At 43.5% G+C, this 25,523-nt stretch overlaps 1 protein-coding gene, 1 long non-coding RNA gene and 1 other non-coding gene across 4 annotated transcripts in view; 2 read left to right on the top strand and 1 right to left on the bottom strand.

Moving 5' to 3' along the window:
• Nucleotides 1-378: 378 nt before the first annotated feature.
• LOC118352951 (uncharacterized) lies at nucleotides 379-23,011 on the bottom strand. 2 transcript variants are annotated; one of them, XR_004810953.2, is made up of 4 exons: nucleotides 22,534-23,011; nucleotides 21,791-21,974; nucleotides 17,477-17,618; nucleotides 379-1,349 (listed from the first exon to the last, which is right to left on the bottom strand). It is a non-coding gene; the product is annotated as an uncharacterized LOC118352951 (long non-coding RNA). The 2 variants fall into 2 exon arrangements; XR_007407412.1 differs by lacking the exon at nucleotides 379-1,349 and adding an exon at nucleotides 17,089-17,225.
• Nucleotides 12,377-12,483, top strand: LOC112676241 (U6 spliceosomal RNA). The gene has a single exon (XR_003146406.1). It is a non-coding gene; the product is annotated as a U6 spliceosomal RNA (small nuclear RNA).
• RASGRP1 (RAS guanyl releasing protein 1) overlaps nucleotides 22,058-25,523 on the top strand; it is a 95,100-nt gene continuing 91,634 nt past the window's right edge. The window contains exon 1 of the mRNA XM_049104360.1: nucleotides 22,058-22,113. Coding sequence (XP_048960317.1) covers nucleotides 22,073-22,113 — 41 coding nt within the window. The 5' untranslated portion in view covers nucleotides 22,058-22,072. The remainder of the gene's footprint in view (nucleotides 22,114-25,523) is intronic.

Raw genomic sequence — 25,523 nt, 5'->3', positions numbered from 1 at the left:
CTGGAAAATTCTAGCAGACTATCTAGCCAATCTCCTATTTCAGAGATGAGGAAACCAAAGCCCAACGAGGAACCAAGGCTGGACTCCTGCCCTCTGTTCATTACTTTTCATCGGACTGAGAAAGTGAGCCAGAATTCACTGAACCCATCACACACACAGGAATGCCTCAGGCCAAGGCTGGGACTGGACACAGTCTGGAGAGCTTCCTCATAAGAGTTTAGCCCATTGCCTTACTCCATACGAGCCTGCTCCTACTCAGCACTTACTGGACTCCTACAAAATGTTAGGTCCACACCTACGAGGAGAATAATAAGATACCTGAGATGCACCTTATCCCACCCTGATCCACTCCCCCCCCCCCCGCCAAGCTAGGGAGGAGTCATGTGTTCAGATAATTGCCATGTGGTGTGGGAACTGCATCCACCACCCCCCATAGGAACCCCAAACAACGCAGAGAAGCTCCCCTGTTGAACAGAAAAATCTTTACAGAGGAGACAGAGGACTGAGGCCTTTACAAATAAGCAGCTGAAGGTACAGGTGTTGGGAAGGGCATTCTCATTTGGTCATTGATTTTCATTGTAGAAGCACATGCTAGAGGGGAGGCTGCCCACCTGTGTCTGCTGGGAACAATCTGGCTCCATGAAGGACAGCCAAGGACTAGGCCAGGAATATTTTTGAGCCAAATGCCAGTGACCCAATATCATTCCTGATTCATTTGTTTTACACAAATTTCTTCCAAGGGTCCCTCACCACCTTCCTTATTGCTGGAGCTGAAGTGGGCCTAGATAAAATAAATCAGAGCCTTTGGGAGTTTCTCCAAACTTCCAAAGGAAAAAAGCAAAACTAAACTAAACAAAACCCAGAAGCAAATGGGAAGCCTCTTAAGTGAGAAATAAGTGGATAACTTTTCAGGAAAAAAAAAAAAAAAGGTATTGGTGCACAACAGGCTGGTTGGGTCCTCCAGGAGGCAGGCACCGAGATTCCAAGTTAGGAATCCTATAGATTTGTTGGAGATAAGCCCCGTGAAACAGAAAGAGAAGAGGAAGCAGGGATGGGTAGAGAAAGGCCTCAGACCCTGATAGAGTCCTGACACCTGGGAAAAGTAAAGGGCAGGAAGGAGGATTGGGTAAGATGTTCAGGTGCAAAGATTGCTGGGAGAGATGAAACAGTTGGCTCCTGGGCCTCCGTGAGCTCAGTCTTGGCTGGGGCTGCCTGGGCGGTGCTAGATCAGTCCCAAAGCTGAGGCAGATCCCAGGGCACCTGCAGCTGACAGCAGGCCTCACAGTGGTTTCTTGCTGCAAGAATGATCTCAGCGACACATCTCCAAGACTGCTGAATGCATGCATCACCTTGGGGGAAAAAAAAGAATTTAGAAGGGAATTTACTATGCTGGTAGTTAGAAATTCATTCTTTTCTTTCTTTCTTTCTTTTTTTTTTTTTTTAATTCATGAGAGACAGAGAGGCAGAGACACAGGCAGAGGGAGAAACAGGCTCTATGCAGCAGCCTGGGCCAAAGGCAGATGCTCAACTGCTGAGCCACCCAGGCGTCCCTAGAAACTTGTTCTGATCATAAGATAACAGATTAATTATAGGCTCTATTTCTTGGTTAATTATCGGTGTCTGGAAGGGAAGACTCAATCCCTAGCATTTATGACTGGCCTGGGTTGAGGGTAAAGCTTTGGTCCTGGCACTCTGGCCTCCCCAGGAACCAAATTCTATGCTTGAGCAAGCCACTCAACTGTCTGATCAGTTGGAAAGAAGGATAAGTCAATGCTCTCAGCCAGAGAGAGAGATCAGAGAAGGCAAAGAGGAAGAAAGCTGCTAGACCTCAAGCACCATGAGTACAGGATCCCATTGGTCTTTTCCCGCACCGAGAACGAGGTTAGCTGCTCTTAGTATCTGGCACATGGAGGCCCCTAATGGATATGGGATGAAGGAATGAATGAATGCATGAACAGATGAATGTCCCCCACCGCTTCCCAATAACACAATTCTCTCCCACATTTATCCCTCCCTGTGTTTAGCTTCTCAGACATACTCGTTTTGATTTTGTCGTCTGTACTTTTACGTGCCATGCTCTCTCCATTGGGGTTACGTGGTGGAAGACAGAATCCTTTCTAACTAGGTCAGGCAGCAAGAGCTTAATTTCAGGACATTCAATTGCTTAGAGAATCGTTGGGCAGGCTGGAGAAACAGGGAAACAGGCTTGGGGACAAACTCCTGAACACAGAACCGGCCCAGCCAGGGTGCTGCTTCCTCTTTTACCACCAGGAAGCTACCTCCACCAGCACTCCACTGCCACAGCACAACCAGGAAGCTGCCGAGATCTGGAATCTTCCACCACTGCCAGCCCGGATCCCACCACACCTGCGGGGACACCAGTGAATATCCCACACGGCCTCTCACCACCCAGGAAGCTAACAAACCAACTCTGGAAAGGCCGAATGCCTTCACGTGCCTGTTGGTCCTCAGAAGCAGCAAAGGCATGGTCCCTGCCCCATGTCTGTCTTCCAGATCTACGTGAGTGCCCCTGGTGGGTCAACCTTGAATCACCTCAGGAAGCTGAGCTTCCAGGGAGTTGAGAAAATGTAGTGGTTTTGTTTGTTCGGTTCTAGCCTCTGCAGGATAGAGGCAAGTGTTCTCAAAGTGGAGCAGAATGAAGTGATGAGCCATTCCATCACAGTCCCAATGTGAGGAAATCACAGAGAAGGTCTCATCTTCCACCTTCTATCCGTTGCAACCTAGGCCCCTTGGGGCCAAAGCTAAAGGCAGCGTTGTGTGAAAAGATTGAAAACAATTCACGTCTATTTTCTAAGGAGACAGAAGAGCAGGAATCATTGATCATTGATTGTTAGTTGACTTCCACAAGGGCATGTCATCAATGGGCTCCCTGGATCCTCTACCCCATGCAGAGTGTCATGTGGTCACTGATGTCACCCTGAGATTATGACTTTTGTGAGGTCAAGAAGTTAACAATCCTAAATACTTCATAGCAACCCCAAACCACAACTTCTGGGTTTGACTTTCGTTGCTCTTATAACTTCTGCATCTCCGTGTAGAGAGTTCTGTTATCATCATTATAACCTTGTGGGGCTTTTTGTTGTTTTTTTTTTAAGATTTTATTTATTTATTCCTGAGAGACATAGAGAGGAAGAGACATAGGCAGAGGGAGAAGCAGGCTCCCTGTGGACAGCCTGGTGTGGGACTCGATCCCAGGACCCCTGGGATCATGCCCTGAGCCAAAGGCAGATGCTCAACCACTGAGCCACCTAGGTGCCCCATCATTATAACCTTGTTACCATTACCCAGGAAAAATGCCTGCCACACCACAAACACTATAGATATAAGTAATAGGCATGTTGAATAAGTATGAGCTTGCGTTGCTCATGATGTACTCAGAATGTACTCAGAACTGTTTTTGTCTCCCATCGTACTGTAATGATTTCTTCAGTGGATTAACCTTCCCTGCCCTTGGATAAAAATCCTGGCAGGTGTTTTGGCTTTTTGTTTTCTTTTCTTTTTTTGCTCAACTTTAGGTAGTAGCACAGTGTTGAAGTCATTTTGGTCACAATAATGTCTAGTCCCATGTAATGACCAAGAGGCTGATTTGACTCCTCTCTCCATGGGCCAGCCTCAGGCTGGAAGTCCACAGTGGGGAAGGAGCCTTGATACTTCAGCTTTCCTCTTCCTATCACAATCTTCTGCACTCCCTCGCTGTCCTGAGCTAAAGGAGAAAAGGAGGGGTGGAGGGATAAGACAATACTTCCTTGGCAGATGGCTCCGTGCTCCCTGGGCCTGGGACATGGTGCATGCTAGTGTCCCTGGGTAAGGGAACCCTCTGTCTCATAAAGTGCTTTTGTAGGTCTTCACGGGTCTCATTTCCCCTGCAGGCTCTTTTGACCTAGGGAATGCACTTCTACTCTTGGTGGCCTCTTATGACTCCTTCCTCATCGCCTAGGTATTGGGCAGTGTACTGCTGGCTCTTTTTTTCTATGGAGTTTCTCTTCTCTCCTCTCTCTTAAGGTAGGACCATTCTTACTGGATGCAACCCAAGGTGGTTCCACCTCTCGTCTTTCCCAAGTAGCCTTTGTCTAGTCCACAGGAAATGTCTCCTTGCCCTGAAATGATCTTGATCTGACTGAGGGGCCAAGAGACAGGAAACATGTCTTCAGAGTTACTTCTATAAATCGGCAGAGAGTACGGAGATAGTGGGCTTTGTTTTATACTTTCATTGGTGGGTAATAATGATTGTGTTGGTGTCTCAGTCAAAACAGGGGCAGGAATGGTCCCATCATAACATCCTGCAATGCATGCTTGCTTAACCCCCTCACAGAGGGTCCCTGAACCTCCCTGACCCTCTATCTGACTGGCTAATGTTTCTCAATCTTTCACCTTTCTCAGATTTTCACATGTTCCCTCCATATTTGCCTCCTCCATGAAGTCCTAATCCATCTGCATGTGCATGCCCCTCCCCCCCAACACAGTTAACTTCCTCCTTGGAGCTCCCTTAGGAATCTTACATAAACCAGTTATCACATTTTATGTTACTTTCTCCCCCAACTCTTTGCCTTACATAGGAGCCTAAGAACTCTTCAAGGACAGCACCCATGTCTTAACCAACTCATACCTCTAAGTCAATTCATACCATACCATACTTAGCTCATACCTCTAGCACCATAGTCTATTCAAAGCAATCAATTCATGGGTTCAACATGAGTTTATTGAGCAAACACAGTGAACAAAACAGACAAGGCCTTTGCCTTCATGACACTCAAAGGAAACCAAGAACATTGGGGGCACCTCATTGAATCTCCTGGTTTGTGCTGGGCCCCTTGCAGATGCAGCCCAGTAAACAGACACAGTGAGATTCTCAACTACTTAACATGGATGTCCAGCACACTTCTGAACAGTTCCCACAATTACTGCCAGAGAAGTCTGACCTATCCCACTAAGGTGGATTCACCCATTCAATGACACAGATTAGTCTCTTTTTTTTTTTTTGACACAGATTATTCAAAAGAAGGCCTGTGAGTGACCTGAAAGTCATTGGGGGATGATTTTACACTCCATGAGAAAGCTTATTCTCTCCAGAGCAGTGTGCCTCTCCCCATGAGTCACCTGAGCACACACCCAGGCCAGGCTTCCCCAGCAATGATGCCAGTCTGTGCGTGAAGAAAGGGAAAGAAAAATATGCTCCCATAGCAGATGTCCTCGCCTTCTCTTCTAAGAAGAGAGTATGTCTTATTAAGGTTGTAGGTTGTAGGCGGACCGTTTTGTTGTATTTCTTTATGTGAGGTAGGGAAGGGCAATAATAATAAGGCAGGTCACACCTGAACATTGGAAGTGAAAAATATCTGAGTCTGAATCTGTACTGCTAACAACTTCTGTGCAGCAAACTCACTGACAGCAGTAGTCTTCCCATAGATAATACCCTAAGGGCAATAGGGCCTGGAAAGGGCCTTCTATTCAAAGCACATTCCTTCCCTCACTCTACCACAAAGCAAGAAACTCCCACCGTGGAACTCTGCCTAAAGCGAGTTTCTAGATGGCCACAAACGGCAGTGGACATCAGAAATTCCAATGATAGTTATTGACAGTAGTTTCCCGAGCCGTAACTATTTTGATTCACTGTCATAGCCCAAAATACTACAGTATTTTCTGTCACTTTTTCTATATTTGTTATAGAATTTGCTCTGCATAGATCCCATTTGTCAAGTGCCTATCACTAATCTCAGAGGATACAAGATAGGGGAGACCCAACAAGGGAAAAGTTGACAGATCATGTCCAGACTTTGGGTACACACAGGGCAGAACAGTCCCAGGAAGGCAACACTGAGGAAGACCAGGCTCTGGAAGGAAGAAGGAATCCCTCAGAAAAGACAAACCACATCAAATCAGTGCATAGGCTGCTGGTTGCTGGGAGGAAGGGAGGTGCAGTCCTGGGTTCAACATAATTATAGGCAGCAAAGACGATGGCAACTTTTTCTTTTAAAATCTTTCTAGTCTCTTAGAAGTCCTCCTAGCTAGGATTCCCCTGTCCTGCATAAACCTTTCTTGTAGAAGATGGTGTCAGTACCACAAAATCAAGTCATGAGTCAGCTGAGCTGCCAACTCCCTGAAGGCCGTCACCAAGCATGAGGGTGGCTCAGATTGGACAGAACTGGCTTTTCCAGGCATCTTTACTCAACCAGCTGATCCAGAACTCCCCTGCAAAAACAAGGCATCCCTTCAGTAAACACCATTGGTCTTCTCCTTGCATTTGGAGCTGGGTTTTGCTTTATGGCACTGACAGTGGAGGCCAAGAATAGAAATCCTCGGCGCTAACTAAAAGTTACCTAACTTTGCCACCAGGACCGGCAGGAGCACCACTCCACCTACTTTACAAGAGACTTCTGCGAAAAATAGGCCAAAAGAATGCTGAATCTGCAGATATCAATGCAAATTTTCAGCCTGACACTCTGCCCTGTGGCTCTCCCTTTCGGACGTGCTATTCCTGTTTCATAGGTCTCCTTATTTCACCCTCCATCCTCTGCCCCACAATGGGTGCCACACAGAGTCCAAATTCCCTGCATTTGCTCCTCCTGTTCCCCTAGTCTGGAATGTTTCCCCCTTTTGTCTCTCTCTCACACAGCTTCTAAGATCCAGGTCTAATTTTCAACCTTCTATCAAGGTATTATTGAGAACTCCAAACTCCAGAAATTCCTACCTGTACTTATAAGCTATAGGGACAATTCTGAAATCTGGGACAAAGCAAAAGTTTCTAAGAAGATTTTTAAAATATTTACCATTGCTTTCCTCATACTGTCTGAATTTGAAATTTGAGAAATGAGGCAGGAAAATCCGTCTTTTGATTTCGGTTTGGCTTTTTTTTTTTTTTTTAATGTTCCCATAGACCCTCATTTCAGAGCCATTGGTCTGTAAAGAAACACACTGTACTTGACACATACTATTATATAATCTCTCAATTGTTTTTGAGTTTGTTTGCTATTTTGTTTTTTCTACCAACCCATCAGCTCCTCTGGCCAGGGGCAGAGCTACACACACACATACACACACATGCACACACACACAGTCCAGTGCAGTATTAAGTACACCATGAAGAGAAAAATAAATCATTCTTGCTGGATTACTACACTTCATGAGGAAAGAAGGAAATGGAATGGTGGGAGAGTAAATTATTCATACTGTCTTCCTTTTGTTGTGATTTTATGAAGAACAAATCCTGCATGTGACCTAGACCATTCTCTCAAGAACTAGTCATAAAAGGGAGGGTTGTGGCCAAAATCCAGAGCACGGACAACACCAAATGCTGGTGAGGATGTAAATTAGCAGGAATTTTCATCCATTGCTGGTGGTAATACAAAATGGTGCAGCCACTTTGGAAGGCAGTTTGGCAATTTCTTACAAAACCAGACATGCTGCTTTTACCACACAATCCAACAATGGCTCATCTTGGCATTAATTCAAGTGCATTGAAAATTTATGTCCACACAAAAACCTAAACATAGATACTTATATCAGATTTATTCATAATTACCAAGCCTTGAAAGTAACCAAGATATCCTTCAGTAGGTGAATGGATAAATAAACTGTGGTACATCCAGACAATGGAGTATTATTTAGTGCTAAAAAATGAGCTATAAAGCCATAAAAAGATACAGAGGACACTTCAATGCATATTACTAAGTGAAAGAAGCCAATCTGAAAAGGCTACATACCGTATGAGTACAACTGTATGACATTCTGGAAAAGGCAAAACCATGGAGACCGTGAAAAGATCAGTGGTTGCCAGGGCTGGTGGTGAGGGAGGGATGAGTATATGGAGTGGAGGATATTTAGGGCGGTTAAAACCATTCTGTTTGATATGATAGTGGTGGACACATGTCACTATTAATTTGTCCAAACCCACAGAATGTAAAACACCAAGATTGAACCCTCATGTCTAACTATGACCTTTGGGTGATAGGTCGATGTAGGTTCATCAAGCCTAACAAATGTGGTAACAAATGAACCACTTTGGAGGATGTTGATAATAGAGAAGGCTATGCATGTGTGTGGTGAGGGAGTATATCAGAAATCCCTGTGCCTTCTGCTCATTTTTGCTGTGAACTTAAAACTGCTCTAAAAAATAAAGTCTATTTTTAAAAAGCGGGGGAGAGGGTAAGTTATCTCTGTACCATATGACAACCCATGCATTCCCATCAAGTCTCACTCTAGTAAAAGGAGGTTTATGATGAGGATACAATGCTGGAATCTTATAGGGATGGCAATTAAGTAAATTCAGACCTTAGGAGAACCAAAAAGCCATCAAAATATTAATAATAACAATAATAGCGACCATGTCATGAGTGTTTACCCTGTGCCAGGCACTGTGCTAAACAGTTCACCTGATAGCAATATTCCTGCTTTACGGATAAGGAAATTGAGTCCTAAATAAGTTAGGTAATTTGCCCACATACATAAATAACAGAGTCTAGATTCAAACCCAGTCTATCAGACCCCAGAGTTTAAGTGTTTGTTTTCATTTTCATCTCTTATTATCCTAGGGCTCTTTCTTTTGTCTGCCTTTCCCCGCGCAAGAATTCCCACTACTTCCTCATCTACTTACATGGGACCCACAATGGCCAGCCTCATCTCCAGAGCTTTTAGAGAGTTTATCTTATCTCTAGAACTCCTAATTCACTTGAAAAAGTATGGCAAGCCAATGGATTGATGGGCTTTGAGACTGGTTTCCTTCAAGGATTCCATCAGCTATGGCTAGTCCCATCAGCTCTGGCTTATTGGCTCCTGGATTAATACCTGTCACCCCAGAGCTACAGGTAGTACAGGCAATTTTTCTGATATGTCCATCATACCAGAATATCACTTATTATCCTTAAAACCGGAATCCGGGAATAAACATGACTTTCCTCACATGTAGAATCAGGCTAATAATGATATACTTCCATGGCGCTATTATGAGATTCATTTTTTCAAGATATTTATTTATTTATTCATTGATTCATTGATTCATTCATTCATAAGAGACACAGGGAGAGGCAGAGACACAGGCAGAGGGAGAAGCAGGCTCCAGGCAGGGAGCCCGATCTATGTCAAGTGTAGAGAACAGTGCACAGCACACAGCAGTTGCTATGAATGGTATTATTGTTCAAGCTGTACTACAGGTCCTTTTGTGCAGGGCTTCCAGGATGCTATGCCCTTGATCTGCAAATTAGTTTGTTTTCCTGACCTGCCCCTTTCAAGAACATTTGTCTCAACAATTGCCAGACTTAAATGTCCCTGTTAACAAATCCTTTTTCTAGTGCAGGTTTGATAACACTCTTAAACCACGATTTAAAAAAAAAAAAAAAAAACTGAAAATTCACTGAGTACATTTGAAGATCTACTTGGCTTTATTAAATGATTAATGAATCCAGCAGCATCCATCCTTTCTAGGAATTAGAAAGGCCCTCTGAGGAGTTGTACAAAATAGAAGGCTTTTACAGGCAGAAGGAAGGTGGGGTGAGGAAGTTATTAGCCAAAAAAAAAGAAAAGGCCAGTTCATCTTTTTAGGGGAAGGGAATGGCAGGGGTCTTATTATACAGATTATCACCCTTGCACAGATCAGGAAATTTCAGATTGACCATTTAAAGATCACATTTCTCCTAAAAATAAAAAATAAAATAAAGATCACATTTCTGGGAGTAGTCTTGGTTTACTGTAGGTAGTAGGTAGTGGGGCAAATAACTTTATTTTGGGTCAATTTTTTCTTTTCCCATACAACAAAGGTAGGTGATTCTCAGTCTGAAAATGTCCAGGGACATTATTTTAAAATGACCCAAATCAATGCTAGCCTTTTTTGGGGGGGAAGGTAATCACAAAACCAGGCCTTCTTCTCCTTCTCCTTCTCTCCTCTCCTTCTTTCTTCTTCTTTCTTCTTCTTTCTTTTCTTCTTCTTTCTTCCTCTTTCTCTTTCTTCTTCTTCTTCTTCTTCTTCTTCTTCTTCTTCTTCTTCTTCTTCTTCTTCTTCTTCTTCTTCTTCTTTCTCTTTCTTTTTTTACTAAGCTCCAACATGGGGCCCAATCTCATGACCTTAAGATAGAGACCTGAGCCAAGATTAAGAGTCAGATGCTCAATCAACCAACTGAACCACCCAGGAGCCCCATAAAACCAGTCTTAAAGGAAGAAAGCTGAGTTCACAGAAAGGATAGGCAGAAATGCCCTGCAGCAAACTCTGCTCCTGAAATCACATGTTTGGTTCCACTGGTCCATTTAACCAGGAAACAATTCATTAATGGCCACGAATAACAGGGGAAAAGGAGGATCAGATTGAGCTTGTCCAGACAACAAAGTAATTTATGCATTTGCACAGGATGCCTAATAATGCCACGATGGCAATCTGGGGAATTTAAATGTTTCCAGATGATTGCTACGAATCTTGGCATGGTTCTTCTCGCATCAACTCAAGCAGCGCTTTATACAAAAGAGGCATTCAGGTTTTTGTTGACTTGGTAAAGAGTAAATAAAGAACACAATGAGAAGCAGTACTGTCATGAAATCTCATCCAAATAAATAAGGGATTTCCCAGCCCATGTCACATAACAATCACCAAGTTACATGTGTGTTATTTCAAATTCCTCCTTTGATATTCCCAATTGTTGCCTAGCGAGCAAAGGCCTCTATTATTCAATTTTACAGATGATAGAATTGAGGCCCAGCAACTTGCCACTCCTTGCCACTGCTAGTAAGAAGAACCTAGTACAGAACCCTGGTCCCTGAACCCACATGTTGGTTCCCTGCCCCATGCTGGCTCTGTGGTGCACCCTGACAAAAACTGTGGAAGGAAACTTCCAGATGGTGAAACGAACTAACTGGTCAAGAAATAATCAATGTCTCTTAAAGTATGCTCCCTAAATCCCTAAAGTGTCATGACACTTCGAGAATAAGCTTGGGAATTATTGCTCACCAGATAATCTACCTTGATGTATAGACCACATCTGAGACTCTGAGCAAGCAAAACTGCCACATAGAAACATGTACAACACATTAACCTTGTATTCCTCAAAGTGATTTGACCACAAAATTCTTTGTGTATGTGTTATTAATATCTCACAGAGGAATATTCTTTGGAAAATGTCTTAGATTATGTTAAAAACAATTATTCAGGGACATAAGTAAATTAAAAATTATGCCTCAATCTATTTTGCCTAATCCCTAGCTTCTTAGGCCCTAACTAATTTCTAGAAGCAATACTAATTGTAAGGAACATCTGGCCATGTAGCCCACTATTAGGAAGTACATAAGGAGGATAAAACTTTCGAAAATTAAATCAGGCTTTAGGAGGGAAGATTAAAATGAAAATAGAGTTTCTATCCCTAACCTCCTGGTAGTTGACAGAAACTCCAGGAGTTTCTTCATTTTTCTTCTCCACCTACATAGTTCTTCATGTATCTAGAGCTATGTCAGCAGTGTGAGGAGTAAGATGTTTCTCCTTCTCTTCCTGTCTTGTGGCTTTCCCCACGAAGAACTTCCTCTAATTTGGAGGGAGAAAACTTTGGCTTTCTTGGAGAACAGCATCTTATATGTGAAGTGGGAAGGTCACCCCGTAGCTGCCAGGAACAATGACTGGCAGCATTAAGGAAGAAGGGACTGTAACTTAACAGGCCTTTCAAAAACTTTTATCAAGAGTCAATTAACCAACCAACTGCACAAACAGAGTGAGCCCTTTCATTATCAAACTCCTTGCAAGCACCTTCTTGTCCCTGACTGCATGCTTTGCTGGGGGAGGCAAATTATGCTCAGAGACCAGATGTGTCTTTCCAGCCAATTTCCAACTGTGGAAATTTTATAAGCTAACAGGATACAGGATAACATTTTTAATAAGCCAAAAAAGAACTAAAATTGTAATCCTGTGAAGGATTAATCACACTATTGTTTCAGGCAAGGAGAAGGGAAAGGAATAAAGTCCAAATTTAGTTGAGGCGTGCCTTTACACAAGACGGTACTTGAGAGCTATGGCTGTAGCCAACCCAGAGCTGAAGTCCAGCTGCCAGCACAGAAGAAAGAGGTCCCTGCTGCTAAAGCATATTGCTGGGAAACAGTGGGGCCAGTGTCCATGGGCAAGAGGGTCTTTGTGGGGCCACCTTGTGGCTTTTGCCTCTGCTGGTAAGGAGTCGCCTTTACTGCCGCAGGAGTTAACTGCCTCAAGGTCTTCAGAGAGCTATTCAGATCAGTGAAATATGTAGTAGCCTCACCTAGATAGAACGTTCTCGATAGTCCTCACAAACTCAATATTTATGTCTAAATGTACCCTTGCTTTCTCATCTGTCTTTACTGATAACCCCCAGTGGAACCCTCAGCAGCTACTAAATTGTTATCAGCTAGAAGAGATGAAATGGTGCTCACTTGGGCATCACAGATACTAAAAACTGGAAGGTTGCAGAGAAGTCAGCATGGCCCCTGCGCAAGGATGACACACAGACTCCTGAAGCGGCCCACGGAGCCCACGAAGTGATGACAACCTGACACAACTGATTTCATCCTTACCTCAAAACAACTCTACTTCTAAAAACAAATTCTTGTTTGCCTTTGTCATAAACAGGTGAGTTAAAACAACTTCACCCAAGTCACACTGAGTAGATTTGAAGTCACACCAAACCCATATGCAGCCCTGCAGCTCCCTGGTTCTCTACTAAAGCAACTTCCCTTGAGAGAGTTAATTTTGAGTCTTCTTGGCTCCCCCCACCCCAACATACACCCTTGCCTTTTTATCCAGATTAAATCATTGAACCAAATTAGCAATTTATGGCATATATTTCCCACTTGGGGGAACACAGGAGCTTCCTTGCCTGTGGCCGTTCTGTGAGGCAGCAGTGTTTAAGATACTTGGCTTTACCCTGGGCAAACGGTGGGTTTACACAATGGCCTGCTTTCTGCAACAACTTTTCCTTCTTGCATGATCCAAAATGGCCTCCCAGAGGCTTTCCTTCTACTCAGGTTCTCACGTCTAAGGTTTCTTCCTCAGCATCAGGACAGTTCTCTCAGGAAACAGTCTTGAGGCTGAGGGCAACAAGCCTCAGAGGTCAGCCCCTTCTCAAGCCCACAGCCCAGCTGTGGGCATTGCTTCCTTCGTGGCCTCAGGCCTCTCTCCACAAACAGGGTTTCTCAAGACTGAGATGGGTGAGTGCCTTCCCGAGCCATAGCTGCGAGGTGGATGGGGGGGTCCACAGCCACCCCTTCCACCTGACCCACCAATGCTCTTGCCCAGCACCCTTGAAACAGAGGTTTCCCAGTGAGATTATGCACTTCTTCACAGCCCCCCTCTGGGGCCCCAGAGCACAGGCCACTGGGCTCCATCATTTGGTCAAAACTGTCTAACCAACACTGAGTACTTTTGAGTCACCTCTCTGGGAAGGCCAGTGTGCTACTATCTCTTTCATCTCTCTCTTGCCCAGGGCAAGAGCAAAATGAACTCTCCAGGAATTACAGAGCAAAGCATTCTTCCGTGAGGATTTTTAACCACTCGGTAGAAAAAAGCACCCCTGCTCAACTGATTCTCCTTTGCTGCCTGAATGTCCTTTGTGACATTTATATCACTCTGCCTAGGTTCAAAGTGGTATTTTTCTTGAAGGTTAAGAACAATATCTTTAAATGATAAAGTTATTTAAATAATAAAAGAGAACACCTATAAAATGCACATTAAATGCTTTATAAATGTTAATGTTTACATTGTATAAATAGAATCAGTATTGATAAACTCATAAAACAATGCTATGAGATAGTTACTATTATATCCATTGTACAGATTGGAAAACTGAGGAAGAGGAAGGTAAATCCCCTTATAGCCAGTACAGTGAGTGGAAGAGCTGGTGTTCCTTTTTCCCTCCCAGACTCTTTGTCCTGGTGTCTTCACTGCAAGGTGTTATTCCCTCTGGAAAAGATTGTCTCTCTCATTCTCTCTCTCTCTCTCTCACACACACACACCCCAGGTTTGCCCTCTGAGGGTCCCGCTGGTGTTGCTGATCTGTTCTGCGGTTCTTCTGGTCTCTATTTCATTGAGTTCTGCTCGAATCTTTATTATCTCTCTTTTTCTGCTTGGTGTAGGCTTTACTTTCGGTTCTTTCTCCAGCTCCTTTAGATGCAAGGTTATCTTGTGTATTTTAGTTTTTTCCAATTTTTTGAGGGAGGCTTGTATTGCGATATATTTCCTTCTTAGGACTACTTTTGCTGTATCCCAAATGTTTTGAACAGTTGTATCTTCATTTTCATTAGTTTCCATGAATCTTTTTAATTCTTCTCTAATTTACTGGTTGACCCATTCATCTTTTAGCAGGATGCTCTTTAACCTCCACATGTTTGAGTTTCTTCTAAATCTCTTCTTGTGATTGCGTTCTAGTTTCAAAGCATTATGGTCTGAAAATATGCAGGGGACAATCCCAATCTTTTGGTATCCGTTGAGACCTGATTTGTGACCCAGTATGTGGTCTATTCTGGAGAAAGTTCCATGTGCACTTGAGAAGAATGTGGATTCAGTTGCGTTCAGATGCAAAGTTCTGTATCTATCTGTGAAATCCATCTGGTCCAGTGTATCATTTAAGGCCCTGGTTTCTTTGTGCTTAGAGGATCTGTCATTTGCAGAAAATGCCACCTTGAAGTCTCCTACTATCAGTTTATTATTATCTAAGTATGTCTTTACTTTAGTTATTAATTGATTGATATACTTGGCAGCTCCCACATTAGGGGCAGTCTCACTGGTGTTATGCCTCTTCTAAAACTTAGTAATCAGAACACTTGAATTCTAAACATTGCCTCCCTCTTTCTTTTCTTCTTTACCCTTGAGCCCTTAGGATAAGTAAGGACACACCAAGCAGTCTCCTCTTCATAGGACTCCTAGAGAAGGTATTGCTGGGTCCCCCCATCATTGGCACAAGGTCTGGGCAGGCCCAGTCAGGTGGAGTGTTTCAGGAGCCCCGGGAGGCAGGAAGGCAAACTGAGCCTAAATGTGCAGGATTTGAGGAGAACACAATGCTCACTTTACCTGGTTTCCAGCTACATGAGAATGTTGTCAGAGGGGACAGTTGTGCTACAAGGTATTTTCTGTCATGATTTCAGACAAAGGATAGCTAGCCCCCCTGAAGATTGAAGCACACGGTAGGATCAAGAAAAACTTTGGGGGAAAAAAAGCTTTGAAATGGGCAAAATGATTGTGTCTCCTTTCACTGGAATGCTACGTATTATCCAGAGGCCCCTTCTGGGGTGGTCAGATCCATCAGAGGTCAATGCCTTTCTTGTTCTTCAACTATTTTGCAACTCTGCTTTTTAACTTGTGGAGGCCTGAGATCTGATGCAAATGATCTCTGTCCATCCTAAAGCAAATGAATCTGGTCCCAGGAAATCACAGTTGAGTTCCACCCTGTGGTGCAGGCTGTTTCTGCATCTATGAGCAAGTTAAAATCAGCATCTCTGGTTGCCCATTTATAAATGACCGGCTTCAGCTTTTCCTCTGAAGCAGTTGTAATATCTTCCTAGTTCTCTCAATATCAGTGACTTAAATCAACTGTTTGACATGTGTTCATTCTATATTCATGTGGGAGTTGCAATTTTACTTTTAAGACAATTACCCTCTAACAGCAGAGAGTCCACAGTTTGATCGCTAACAATAAAATCCTTTCTCACTCCTCTGTTCTCAGCTGGGACCCTAAAATTAGACTACATGCCAGATCACGCTGCTTCTCCAAAAGACTCAGCTCTAGAAGGAAGTAAATGAGGATTTAAAAGGTTTCTTGCAAGGGGACTAGCCATGTTTAATTCATTGGTAAAGAGAACCTGCCTCACTGAGGTTGCACCAGGACAGGCAAGAAAATACCAACAGGCAGCATCTGGCCAAAGAAAGGATGGGAGGGGATTAGGGGATGGGAGGAGAGCTTGGACAAAATCTTCTTAAAGAGAAAGCTGGAGAAAACAAAAGTGCAGAGAGCAGGAGAGAGTTATGACTCCCATCATTTAAGTTATTTGAGAATTGGGGACTCTTTGACTGATATAGTCTCACTTGTCTATTTTTGCTTTTGTGGCTTGTGCTTTTGGTATTATATCCAAGGGATCATTGCCAAGAGCATCAAAATATTATTCAGCCTTAGAAGGAAATCGGCCATATGCGACAACTCTGATGAACCTGGAGGACTCTGTACAAAGCAAAGTAAGCCAGTATTTGGAAGGACAAATACTGCATGTATCCACTTAAATGAGGTATTTAAAATAGTCAAATGCATAGAAACTGAGAGTAAAATGCCAGTTGCCAGAGGCTGGGTAGGGGCAAAAAGAGGGGGTGGCCGTTCAATAGGTAAAGTTTCAGTTACACAAGATGAATAAGTTCTAGACATGTGCTGTACAACATTGTCTATAAATAACAGTACCATATTGTACATCTTAAGAATTTTGTTAAGAGGGTCGGTCTTGTTGGAGAGCAAGGATATCCTGTCCCATTCAAGGTCCTTCTCACTAGACCAAGAATCAAATTAACATGAGACAGATTCAGAGGAGGAAATCCAATTGAATAGTGTATATATGGGGAATCCACACAGGCATGGAAATTCCAAAGACAATCAGGCAAAATAAGGTATATGTCATTCTGAGCTAAAGAGAAGAGGATTGGGGTCTGGGGCATCAGAGGAAGGGACTGCAGTCCACAGGGCAATGAGAAGAGCAGATGCTTTGTAATTAGGTGTTGTCTGGCCATACAGATGGGTAACTCGGATAAAATTTATCTGTGGGTCATAATCATTACTCTGGACAAGACCCTCCATTTAGATTCTTCTGTAGTTAAGGGAGGGCCAAAATTTCTCTTGAGCCTGCAGGGTGCTGACTCTTCTGCTCAGAATAATCTACATGCCACAGTGGCCATTTTAGGGTGGCCTGCCCTCAGCCCTTACAATCTCATGTTAAGGCAATAAAGAAAGGAGGAAGGAAGGAAGGAAGGAAGGAAGGAAGGAAGGAAGGAAGGAAGGAAGGAAGGAAGATGGAGAGAGGGAGGGAGAGAGAAAGAGGGGAATAAAACAGATAAGAAACTTAAAGAAATAATAATTGGGGACTCTTTAAGATTACAACTTTTCTCTGCAATGTTTATTAACTCATACCCAACAACATAGACCAGAACATGGCTATCATGATTGAGGGTAGGCACTGACATTACCTGGGCAGCTACTCCATTCCATGTCCCTCGGTTTTGAGCTCCTTTAATCCTACTTTACCTAAGAACAAAGGGTCAGAGGCAGTGAGCGTTGAGTGATCCACCACCATGCCACTGCCCAACTCCTACACCTTACTTCCCTGCCACCTCCTCCTCTCTACAGACAAAAGCAGACCTGAAACACCACCACCACCACCAGCAGCAGCACCACCATGGCAAGCAGCCTGGGGTCATTAAACAATGAACAGAAAGAAGTATGAAGAATCAGTTGGTTTCTGATCATGGTCCGAAGACTACCTGCATTGGAATTACCTGGAAAACATTTTGGAAATGCAGATTCCCATTCTCCGTGCTGAATTCGTTGATGATTTATATGCACTTGAACATTCGTAAGTCTTCAAATTTTAGTCCAAACACCAAAAAGAGGGGAGCATGTTGCTTATCCGCTGTGGGCCTTAAAACAAGCCAGAGCAGGATTAGAACTGGGCCCTGGCTATCCTGCCACACAGGCTTCCCCCACCATGCCCTGGGGCCTCTCAGGCACAGTTAAGGTGGAGAAATGAAACTAGCTTGATAAAAGTGTTTTGCTGTTCACCATCTGTTTACCATTTTCAAACCATCTGTTCCTTCTTGTGAACGATTTTGGCTATTAAGGCACTAGGGAGCAGTGATTAGAGCTGGATTCTGGACCTAAAATACCATGACTTTGCCATGGGCACCTGCTCACTCAGTTAAGCATCTAACTATAGGTTTGGGCTCCAGTCCCAATCTCAAGTGGTGAGATGGAATCCCACATCAAGCTCTGTGCACAGCATGGAGTCTGCTTGAGATTCTCTCTCCCTCTCCCTGTCCCTCCCACTTGTCCTCTCTCTCTCTCTCTCTCTCTCTCCTTCTCAAATAAATAAATCTTTAAAAAAAACTTCTGACTTTGCCACTTCTGGGCTTTAAAACCCTGGGTAAGTTATTTAACCACTCTGTGACTTGGTTTTCTTATCTATAATAACAGTATCTCTCCTATTGTTGTTGTTGGAGATATATTAATTAATACAAGTCGTCACAGTCCACATAACACAGGTCATATAAATTCAAATAAGAATGCATGCAAAGAACTTAAAGAGAGCCTGGTATGTTATAAGTGCTCAGTGAGTAACAACCATCCCTCTTACTATTATTGGCTTCTCTCCTATGATTCTTTCTTTCTTTTTTTTTTTAAGATTTTATTGATTTATTCATGAGAGACACAGAGAGTGAGAGGCAGAGACATAGGCAGAGGGAGAAGCAGGCTCCCCGCTAGAAGCCCAACGTGGGACTCGATCCTGGATCCCAGGATCATGACTTGAGCCGAAGGCAGATGCTCAACCACTGAGCCACCCAGGTGTCCCTCCTATGATTATTTCTTAAGATAGGAGGCAGCATTTAACAGTTAACTTGGCTATCAAGGGTTAATACTGAGAGGCAATGATCCAGCTTTGTTCTGAGTCCACTGGCTTAAATTCCTCCATTTGGCCACACCAGTCAAGGTCACTGCCTTAGGGTCCTGCCCAGGTGCAGATTCAGTGAGGACAGGGCTTGACTAGCACAGATTGAATGGGGTAGGAGCATAAAGGGAAACCCAAACATGCCTTTGTGACCGTAAGCTATGTCATTGTTGGTGATTCTTCCCATGGTTGGCTTTCAGTAGTGTTAAAAGTGTACTTTCAGATCCCATCCCCTGACAAAAACCAGAGAGGCATCTATTAGGACAGGGCACAGGCTCCTCGGGTAAGAAGAGTCTAAGACAGCCCCCTCCCATCCTGACTGGATGGATCTTGTTCTTATACATCTCACCCCGAGCTTTCCTTCAAGATCCCAAGCAGAGGACTTTCTTAGGGTGGAGACAAATGTTGAGATCAATCCTGTACAACTGCTGCAGAAAAGGAAATGAGCCTCTTCATAGGCACTTGTAGTGTGAATCTGGTCCTTTAAAAAAAAATGAGGGATCCCTGGGTGGCGCAGCGGTTTGACGCCTGCCTTTGGCCCAGGGCGCGATCCTGGAGACTCAGGATCGAATCCCACATCGGGCTCCCGGTGCATGGAGCCTGCTTCTCCCTCTGCCTGTGTCTCTGCCTCTCTCTCTCTCACACTGCGTGCCTATCATTACTACTCAATTTAAAATAAAATTATTTAAAAAAAAAAAAAAGACATCAAGAAGTGGCAACTACCAAACTGAAGTCTGTCATTTAAATAAAGAGCAACCACTCCTAATGACAGAGCTGACTGTGTTGAAGTATGCCCTGGAAACAAGAATCACTTGAGGTAATTACTCTTCTTGCTTTCAGGAGAACTCATGAGACTCACCATGCACGCTGGGCTGGAAAGTCATTAAAAGTGCAGAAGCATGGCATGTTATGGTGCTCTGTGTCGCAGAACCCCCAGGCAACCCGAAGGCAACACAGATTGGTAAGTATCACAAGTCTCTGAGGTGCTGCCTGCTTGTTGAACAATAAGCATTTGTCCTGTGATGCCCTGGGCACTGGAGGCCACAGTGGATGCACGAGCACTGCCCTGCCTGGCCACTTGCTGTCTGCCTGACTTGGAGTAAATCCTGCAAATCTCTTCAAAGTTCCATTTCCTCATCCAGGATATAGGGAGCCAAGTACTTAAGCATATTAGTTAGCATGCTTTCTTTGGGCCTTAGTTACCAAAAAAGCATGACCCGAGTGCTTTGATAACCAGGGGAAGTCCCATCTCATGTAACAGCAAAGGCACAGGTATGCCAGGAGCCAGAGCCTGCCTCTGCTTTGCTTGGTTCTGGCCTCCTCCCCCTGTGTTGGCTCTGTTATAGCTCTAGAAATTCTAGGCAAACATCTAGATACCACAATGTCTAGAGTAAGGAAGAGGGATGTTTCTTTCTACGTACCTTTCTTTCAACAAGGAGGAACACTTCCCCTCCCCCGCCTCCACCCCATCCACCCAAGCTTTAGTCAGGCCTGGCTGGCTTGAACAGTGTCACAGGACTACCTCTGAACCAATCCCTTGTGATGAATGCCAGGACTGGTTTATTCAGCACTTATCCCTGGGGCTGGGGCCTGAATCACCTTTCCCAAGGACAGGGCAATAACAAGACAAACAATAGCAGGACTTTGCAGATGTGAAGGAAGCAATCTCTGGCTGCAGTGTTGACAAATTCCTTATGATGAATAGATGAGATCGTGGATGAAAACGGCCCACTTGGTGCTTGGACAGTGGGAATCATAAAATAGCAGCTGACATTTTTGAGGACTTATAATGTGCCAGGCACTTTACATGAATTCTCCGTCCTATAAGGTGGGCACCATGACTATGCCCATCCTACAGATGAGGAGACTGGAACACAGGTGAGTTAAGTAAGTTGACCAAGGCAGAGTCCCCATTGAAACTCAGGCAGTCTGACTTCAAAGTCCTACTCTCACACCTTCATTCTCTAAGATTTACTGCAATGGAATAGTAGTCAAATCCATTGCCCCATCTCTTCCCTGAGCTCAAGAAGTGTGTAAATTTTGAGTTCAATGGGATTCACACACATGAAAAATGTAAAAACAATATAGCACAGAAGCTAATGACAACCTCAATGGTATCATAGAGGAAAGAAGTAACCAACCGATGTGCTGAGCATAAGGAAGACGGTAGGGGGGCATGCCATCAGTCAGGAAAGCAACAGGACCTGGGCTGTGGTGGAGGGGAGGCAATGGAGAACATGCCAGACTGGCGTAGCCGCTTAGAGTTTTCAGGAATGAAAAACTACTTCAGCAAAGGGAAGTGGCCTTGAAATCCACTGGAAGGAACAGGGAAGCAGAGTAGGACTCAAGCCACATTCAACATTAGGAGAAACTTTGAAGGCTGATTTATTCATGAAACCTTGGGCTCATGAGCTACTTCCTGAGCCATACAGCCTTTGTACAAGGAAAACCAAATCCCATCAGTAAACTTAAGAGTTTTCCTAGTATCGGAATTCATGCCTGCGAGCTGTAAAATTCCAAGACAAGTTTGAAAATGGTAGACAAGGCCAGAATGCCACCCACCCCCACCCCTACCCCCATCATGACAAGATCTCCCATAGATGGGAGTAAAAATTTGTTTCTTCCTCCTTTCTGTCCTTTTGCTTTTCTGGGGAGGGAGGGATGTTCAAATGTAGTAAAAGCAGAAGAGTATCTAGGTAGTTTGCAGGATGCTCGATTGTGCTGCTGAGTTGCTGCGTGCCTTGGGACAAAACCATTTCCTTCTCTAGTTCCATTTTCCTCATCTGCAAAAAGAGGAGGTGGGCTTTGATATTCCCAAAGTCACCTGTATATTTAGAATTATGTTTTTATTCTATACTGCCTACATTCCCCATGTTCTGAGTCACAGGAATTTTCCCAGTTCATCTGTCATATTCAGGCTCCCTAGTCACCTCCTTCCCAGGTTTGGCCTGCAGGACCCATCCTGCTTCTGGCCTGTTGTGAATTGGCAGTCATCTAAGATGAACAAGTGTCTACCAACCACTTCTGGGGGGTGGGGAGGAGTCTGGTGGAGACCCAGGGACAGTGATCTCAGCACAGTCTAGACTGCTGGCAGTTCAATCAAAGCACCTGATACCAGAGATGTCAGTGGAAAGGAATGCGAGGTCACCTTGCCCTGTGGTTTGCAAACTGTGTGTCTCAGAGACCTGAAGGTTCCTCAGAGCCCTGGCAGCCAAGGGGACCAGGAGGCAGAAACAGATGAGCCCGGCCCCACTCCACCACCACAGTGGGTCCTCCTCTGATTCATTTACTTCCCACTTTCTGCAAAAGTTTCTGCTGGCAGAGTCTATTGGCTGAAAAGAAAAGAAAAAAGCTTGAGAGCCACCAGTTTCATCTTACCTTCTCATTTTACAGATAAAGAAACTGTACTTCATACTTCAAAAACCTCAGAATGAATCCTATGCCCTTGAGATCCAGCAATTCCACTTCCAGGTAAGTTATCCTAAGGATGTAATTATGGATTTGTGGAAGCTTCAATACTGTTCATCATACTGTGGTTTAAAATAGAAAACTGGGAACACCGGCAAGAAAGGAGGAGTTGAACAAATATTGGTACATCTCCAAATATGGAATATGGGGAAGTCCCATATATCATAGAAGGAAATTGCTTATATGGAAAAAGTGTTCATGATATATTACTAAGTGGAACATACATACATACATTCAGCCTCTAATATCTACATTCGTGTCATAGGAAGACTTTCTGGGAGCCTCTGAATGGGAGGGACACCATTGTGCCTACGATCATCTACAGTTCACCTGTGGCATTCACCTGTCCCTTCTCTCGCTTACCAGCTTCTCTCTCATGCGTGACCTCTACCAATGCCACCAAAAGAATAAGCATGTCCATACCACAGTGTCATATCCATGCTGCCCCCTTGCTTCCATCCCCAGCGCATGGAAAGTCCGCTGGGTTCTTGACAAAACAGGTAACTCTGAGCCACATTTTCTCCTGATCCTAAAGCAGGCCTGCATGTGTCCAGAGGCATGTAGTCTTTTTAAATGGTTTCATCCATTTCTGGCCATGACTGCCTATCCAGCAGGTCTCAAGTCCAGCGCTTCAGCCAGAACTAGAAGAGACTTCACCCAACCTTCCATTCTCCCCCTCTGCTTTTTCCTTTCTCTTTTCCCACAAAACAAAAAAATCTCACTATTCCTCATATTATAACAATAAACATTTGCAGGTACATAAGTGCAAGCAAATAGTAGAATGTGTTTTTAAGGGTGGGAAGGTGCGATAGAATAGTGGCCTCCTCAATACGTCCACGACCTACTCCCTGGAACCTGTCAATCTGCTACCTTACATGGCAAAAGGGACTTTGAAGGTAGACATGAGAGATCATGGGTTGGGGAGATTATCCTGGTAGGCACTGTGTGGTCACAAAGGGCCTCAGAAAATGAGGCAAGAGGGACAAAGTCAGAAAAAAGTGATGTGGCAATGGAAGTAAGATCGGGGTGCTGAGCTCTGATGATGGAGGAAGTGACCACAAGCCAAGGAGTGCTAGTAGCTTCTAGAAGCTGGAAAAGTCGAGGAAATGGATTCTCCCCTGGAGCCTCCAGAAGGAACATGTCAACACGTGATTTTAGCCCATGAGACTCAATTCAGGCCTATGACCTGCTCAATGGTGAGGTTATAAAATTGTGTTATTTTAATCACAAAATTTGGAGTCTCTGTTACGGCAGCAATAGGAAATGAATAGTGGAGCTTCAGGGATATGGCTGTCATTCCAGGAACAACCAAACTATCCTACATGGTCAGGGCAGAGTAAGACTATTTTTTTCCTTATCTATATTTCATATCTTTACTAAAACGAACACACATAACTTTTTAAATAAAAAATGAAAAGTTGCTGTCTTCAACGAGGGATGTCTGATGAAACATCATTTGACAGTCTTGGAATGGAGCTGGCCCCGGGGTCAGGTGTCGGCCACAGAAGCAGGGGAAGAATCAAGGGGAGATCCTGCATACAGTCTGGACTGTTTCAAACCCCCTTTGATTTACCCAGGGCAACAATGTCCAGGAACTCTTGAGAGATGGCTGACATATCACTTCAGAGCACCTGGCTTCCCTCAGAATGAACTGGGAGGATGAATTTAGAAGTGAGCAGGTGCAGGAGGGAAAAAAACGGAGAAAAAAAATCCGCCATAGGAAAAAAAAAAGAAAAATTAAAATATTACATGAAAGTGAATTCTCAGACACTTCACGAATCTGTATGAAGGAGGCAGGCAGCGCAAAGGTCAATCTGCTGGCTCTGCTGAGCAAACACATGGCATGGAGGGACGTTTGCAGTACCTTCCTTCTGCAGATTCTTTGGAGTTCCTCCCATCAGGACATCCCATCCAGGCCATCCCAAAGAATAGCCCTTCCTGCAGATTTGTCCTAGTCCTTTTCTTTCCCACCAAAATATATCTCTCATATTCTTTTTTTAAAAAAGATTTTATTTATTTATTTATTTATTTATTTATTTATTTATTTGAATGAGAGAGAGAGAACAGAGAGGGAGAGGGAGAAGCAGGCTTCCTGCTGAGCAGGGAACCTGATGCAGGACTCGATCCCAGGACTCTGGGATCATGACCTGAGCCAAAAGTAGATGCTTAATCCATTGAGCCACCCAGGCACCCCTATCTGTCATATTCTGAAGACAGCTGTCGAACATTTAAGTGAACATCATAGGGCAGGAGGGAACGAGGTACATTCTAGAACTGGCTCTGCCCAATAGAAATGTGATGCAAACCATATATGTCATTTTAATCTGCTGGTGTTCATATTTAAGAAATAAATATATGAAAATACTTTTTATAATATATTTTATTTAACTCAGGATAGCCAAAATAATCAAAATTAAGTCATACTAATGAGATATTTTACAGTCCGTATTTTATGCTAAATTTTCAGAATTTGATGCATGTTTTGCACTTAAAGTACATCTTCAGGGCACCTGACTGGTTCAGTCAGTACAGCATGCAACTCTTGATCTCAGGGTTGTGAGTTCTAGCCTCACATTGGGTATAGAGATGACATGAAAAAAAATTGTTTAAATAAAGTACATCTCAATTTGGCCTAGCCACATTTCAAGTGCTTAATAGCTACATCTGGCTCATAGCTACTGTACTGTATGTAAATACAGTTCTAGATTTAAAAAAATTAAAGAGAATACTAACTAAAGTCTGTGAGTGATTCTAGTCTGCATCTTGGTTCTAGAAAGAAGAGCTATAAAAGCATTCTTAGGGTAATTGAGTACATTTGAACAGGAACTGCACAACTGGGGGACAAGGGGGCTATAGACTAGTTATTAGATATTATAGAGTTATTATTGTTGCTATAAATGAAAATTATGGGTATGTGGGAGAGTGTCCTTAGACTTAGGGAATTTTGGCTGATGTGTTTGGGGGTAAAGTATCATGATGTTTACAATGTAATTTTTATTTTTCATTTATTTATTTTTAAAGATGTTATTTTTTTGAGAAAGAGAGAGAAAGAAAGCATGAACAGGAGATGGGGTAGAGGGAGAGGGAGAAGCAGAATCCCCTCTAAGCAGGGAGCTCAATACAGGGCTCAATTATTTTTTAAAAGCAAGCGAGCAAACACAGCAAACTATTAATAGTTATAAAGACTATGCAGAAAGTAGATGGATGTTCCATGTACTATTCTTTCAACTTCTAGGTCTGAAATTCATAATAAATCATGGGGAAAACAGAGACATACATATCTGCCCTAGACTGCCTTCTAAATAGGGACAATTTATCTGTCAAAGGCCATTAATCTGCTGAACTAATGGTGCTAAAAGATTTCTTAGTACCCTAAGAATATTTTATGAGGGAAGCAGCATGATTAGTAGTAA

The sequence above is a fragment of the Canis lupus genome, chromosome 30 (genome assembly GCF_003254725.2).
Source record: "Canis lupus dingo isolate Sandy chromosome 30, ASM325472v2, whole genome shotgun sequence".
Taxonomy (NCBI): domain Eukaryota; kingdom Metazoa; phylum Chordata; class Mammalia; order Carnivora; family Canidae; genus Canis; species Canis lupus.
The sequence above is the reverse complement of the archived record's forward strand: the minus strand, read 5'-3'. Positions and strand labels throughout refer to the sequence as shown.